The 4,634-nt window shown below is 44.6% G+C and overlaps 1 protein-coding gene across 1 annotated transcript in view; it reads right to left on the minus strand.

Annotated features, from left to right (window-relative positions):
• Positions 1-4,279, minus strand: part of armc2 (armadillo repeat containing 2) — an 18,931-nt gene extending 14,652 nt beyond the window's left edge. The window contains exons 1-3 of the mRNA XM_030770841.1: positions 4,065-4,279; positions 3,508-3,580; positions 3,217-3,388 (exon numbers count right to left, since the gene is read on the minus strand). Coding sequence (XP_030626701.1) covers positions 3,217-3,388; positions 3,508-3,580; positions 4,065-4,279 — 460 coding nt within the window. The remainder of the gene's footprint in view (positions 1-3,216; positions 3,389-3,507; positions 3,581-4,064) is intronic.
• Positions 4,280-4,634: the final 355 nt, after the last annotated feature.

Genomic DNA, 4,634 nt, shown 5'->3' on the forward strand with positions numbered 1-4,634 from the left:
CATCTTTCAAAAGTTAAAAACATCTCATTTAGCAAGAAAACAAAAAAAAAAAAGCCAAACCGCGTTAGATTTAGATTTAAGAAAACCAGAAAAGTTGCTAAATCAAGAGGAACACACAAAAAGGCTTGTTTGTATTACACCTATTTTGGATAAAATACATCGGTACTTAATCTGTGCGTAGGTTTTGTTGTTCCTGCAGTTGCCACAAGGGGTCTCTGCTGCAGCAGCTTGCTATGTAAGTGCCTGTGTAATACGGTTTACCCTGCACTGGCTCTCAGACTCAGGTCTGGAGTTTACCCTCCACTCTACATGACCCCGAGCCCGAATCTGGCAGGGATATTACTGAAAATCCCGTTAAGTCGCATTCAAACTACACGTATGTAGATACTCTGTGCATAGTTTACATGTGGCTGTGCATGTATTTCTTGAACGTGAGCGCATGTTCGCGTGCGAACCCGGCACTTCTGCATGCATGTGCGTGCCACAAAAAAAAAAAAAAAAAAAAAAAGAAGAAAAAAAAATCCACAGGAAACCACAGGTCTTAACTTCGTTGTTGTTAGAGAGACGTTGATGCCTCGTCATGGTGCGCGTTATCTCAAAATAGCGGAATGTGTTAGCATTGTGGCCGTTTTGTATCCTCCAAAGCTGTCTATCTCGCGCCCCAAACCCGGTGTTTAAAGCCACTCATTATTGCATCATTACTGACTTCTGATTTTTTTTTTTTTTTTTTTTTTAATCTTTTCTTTTTTTTACAGACACACAAAACACTGGTCACTTTTTTGCTGTTTTTTTTTTTTTTTTTGCTTTATATTCGAAACTATTTTTACGGCCGAGAGCGAGACAGCACGGATATAAAACAGCACCGGTTGTGGGAGCGTTGCTAAATGGTTGCGGAGACGTTTCGGCATAAGGCCGAGCGTATATGGGGCACTGATCGCGTTTGGGTCTGATAATGACTCGTTAATGCCTCTTTGTTGATGGGCTGCGTTGCTCGAGACGTGATCTCATCTTGCACTTCTCTCAGCCGAGAAAGGACCAGCGGGCGGAGCAGCAGCCTGCCAGCCGGCCACAAACCGGGCTCATAATCTAATACCACTCCATTACCAACTAGAACAGAGAAAAGGAGAGAGAGAGAGAGAGAGAGAGAGAGAGAGAGACAGAGAGGAAGAGAGCGAGAGAGAGAGACAGAGAGTGGGGGGGGGGGCGAAAGGGAGAGAGAGAGACAGAGAGAGAGAGAGAGAGACAGAGAGAGAGAGAGAGAGACAGAGAGAGAGAGAGAGAGAGACATAGAGAGAGAGAGAGAGAGACAGAGAGAGAGAGAGACATAGAGAGAGAGACAGAGAGCGAGAGAGAGAGAGACAGAGAGTGAGAGAGAGAGACAGAGAGTGAGAGAGAGAGAGAGACAGAGAGAGAGAGACAGAGAGTGAGAGAGAGAGACAGACTCGGCAAACTTTTGAATAGCTCTTCAGTGTATTTCTCCTCTGCTCCCTGCTGTCTTCTCAAATTCAAATTCCCAGGCCTGCATTACTCAACAAAAACCCCCCAAAAAAACCAAAACCTGAGCAAAACCAGTGATATGAAATCAGTGATTTGTACTGCTAAAATCAGTATTTAATCACATTACAGTTAAGTTAAGCAAGTAATGCTGACATGCTCTGACGACATTAACGCGTGGAACGACGTGGCTCTGTCTGAGTATAATGACCTGGGAAGTCGATCTTCAAACATCCACACCGTTAACTTTCAAACATAATATATTATTTTCACTTTCAGCCCCTGCTGAGGAACACTCATTATCTCATCTGGATATTCTTTAACTACAGCGGCTCAAAGGACGTGAAATATCTTGTCAGTGAAACTTCTTTCAACTTTGTCATTTTCCCTAATTGTCTCCGGACTGGGCCCTTTGAGCTTCTATTCAAGGCATTTAACGACCGACCGATACGATTGTTAATCCACTGCCTTGATGGACACCCCGCAGCAACAACAGAAACAAACTTATCAGCTCAGATTTAACCAAACGGCACATCCCTGAGACTATATTTAACCAGCGGGACATGCAGTAAACGCCTTCATTTCCTGTACAGTATGTTCCTGGTGGCGGATTATTGACCGAGGGACGAACTGCCAATAAAAGTGCTTTATTGCTCTTCTTGGTCACAGAGCAGAGATCGATGAGGTGTCTGTGGCCGAGAGGCTCAAGGTTTCATTTATGAACCCTGAAGAGACAGACTTTAGTGTCTTACAACCACACCCCCCCCCCCACCCTCAAAGCCAAAGGCTGTCCATTCAGGTGGATTAAACACACTACAGCACAGGGACAGCACATGTAGTGAAGAGGAAAGGGCAGACAGAGGTAAAAGGAAGAAAGAGACAGACAGACAGACAGACAGACATTGGAACCTCTGAGAGCTGGTTCTGTTTGAAGCTGGTTTAAGGGATTCCTTTGACCCGGTCAACCCAGCACCCGGGTCTCTCTCTCTGTACTCCTGCTCAGTCAGCCAGACAGCTTCTGCAGAGCCATCCGATGCTTTACTCTGAAATTCTACAGGGACAAACACACACACACACACACACAAATACACACACACACACACACACACACACACACACATACAAAAGCCCATTCTGAGGATGTAAATTAGTTTGTAACTTTGAGCCAGTGAAAGACTCCATTCATATTGGATTTGTAGAGAGTGGACACATTTAAATGGCTGTCGGGCTTCCCTTAAAATACAGAGAGAAAGTGCAGGGACAGCACAGGTCCTATTCTAAACGGGCGCCTCATTCTGCTTTTAAACAAATCGCGACACATGAATGGAAGAAAGCGAATGAAAAGAAAAGACAAAAGCACTCTGACTTTAAAAAAAAAAAAAAAAAAAAAGTACTTCAACTGCCTGATAACTGAAGCACTTCTATAGGTTCCTACCTTTACTGCTATCGCTCTCTCTCTCTCTATCCACTACCAACCTGTCTTTTTTTTTTTTCTTCTCTTTCCTTCACAGATTCCACCTGCTCGCCCTGTTTCCTTAGTTTCTCTAAATCATTCCATATCTCCCTCTACCCACCCACGACTTTTTCCACCTGTTTTGTTCCCTTTATCTCTCTGCTCTCTTTCACTTCTCTCTTTCTTTCACTCTGTTTCCACTACCCTGTCCATCTGTCGCTGGTCTCTCTCACTCTCTCTCTCTCTCTTGCTCTCTCTCGCTCTCTCACCCTCTGTGTGTTGAGACACAGGTGGAAGTCTGGGGAGGGACTTCGTCCTGTGGTGTTTGGACCCAGCTCCTCCTGCTGTTCTCCTGAGGTCTGGCCCCTCAGATGGGGGCTTGGGGAGAGCTGCCCCACCCTCCCAAAAACTGCCATCTGGAGCAACAGGTAACCTGGGTTTCTGGTATTTCATAAAAACCAAAAAAAAAAAAAAAAAAGTTGAAGAGAATGAACACCATACAGGGGTTACTGTTTTTTGAGCATCTGTAAATACGAGTGGCGTTTCGGGGACACTCTTACGTGATCCAAAGGTGAGAGGCGGGTTCCTGAACTCGGTCTCGAATCAGGAGCTTCGAAATTCCGAGCGTGAAGGCTAGAGGATGAGACAGATACGGATGTGATTATCCGTAAAGGGTTATTTCAGAACCAAAAGAGTGATGTTTGGGACTATACTATACTCCCAAAAATATTTTACTGAGACTGGCGTACCAGTATTTCAGTTCTCGTAGGGGGCGGTTATGGGCATTACTCTTTTAGCGTACATTTTCAAAAAAAAGAAAAAAGAAAAAAAGCTTTATTTCAGTACTGAGCGTGCTTGCTCTATTCAAGGCCTTGATACCTCATCAATGAGTTGAAACAGTGACTGAGTGTGGGGGCTTGAACAGCAGAACTAGCTGTTATTCAGCATCTACATGAATGGAAAAGATTTTAAATTCCATCTTTCATAGTTTCATATCTTTTTTTGTTTCCTTAATATGTTTTGGCACCAATATAACGATTTCAGGAGAACGAGGCCTATCCAGGATGCGAACAAGCGAGATTTTTGCACTATGACCCGTAAACTGGCCGCTCTTTACCTGAATGCGGACGGGGGACGGCCGTCGCGTGGCCGAGAAGACGTCTCTCCAAAAAGCTGTCTATGTTCCTCTCTCGGGGTGAAGGGTCTCTGGGTCCGGAGTGTCCGGAGGGATCGGCGAGCCTCGGTAACAATCTCCGCGCTCGTTTGTCTCCGGTCCCCGTCGTTGAGGGAAAAAGGGTCCCGTTTCCCACGGTTATGGTTCAGAAAGGACATGCTTGGACCGTTAAGTAAACGCGAGAAAGAGAGAGTCAAAGGCTAACATAAAGGGGCATCGCTCTGAGTTAACAGGTAACTGCAGGACTTGCGCGTTCCTACAAAAAGAATCGCAAAGCAAAAAAAGAGCATTACAGTACGGCTCCGAGCAATACACTGCAAAGTTTGACAAGGGGTACTCTCTCGTGGAAACGTTACTTACAAGAATATCTTACTTACTTACAAGACTCGCTCTTCTTAAGCAATCACACTGACTTAAAAATGTATTGCATGATAGATTTTAAGCACAGGCATTACAATACTTTTGTGGTGTAGCTGTCTTTTCAAGCCATATTCTTTTAATACCCGTTTGTCA

Source organism: Chanos chanos, chromosome 4, assembly GCF_902362185.1.
Source record: "Chanos chanos chromosome 4, fChaCha1.1, whole genome shotgun sequence".
NCBI lineage: Eukaryota > Metazoa > Chordata > Actinopteri > Gonorynchiformes > Chanidae > Chanos > Chanos chanos.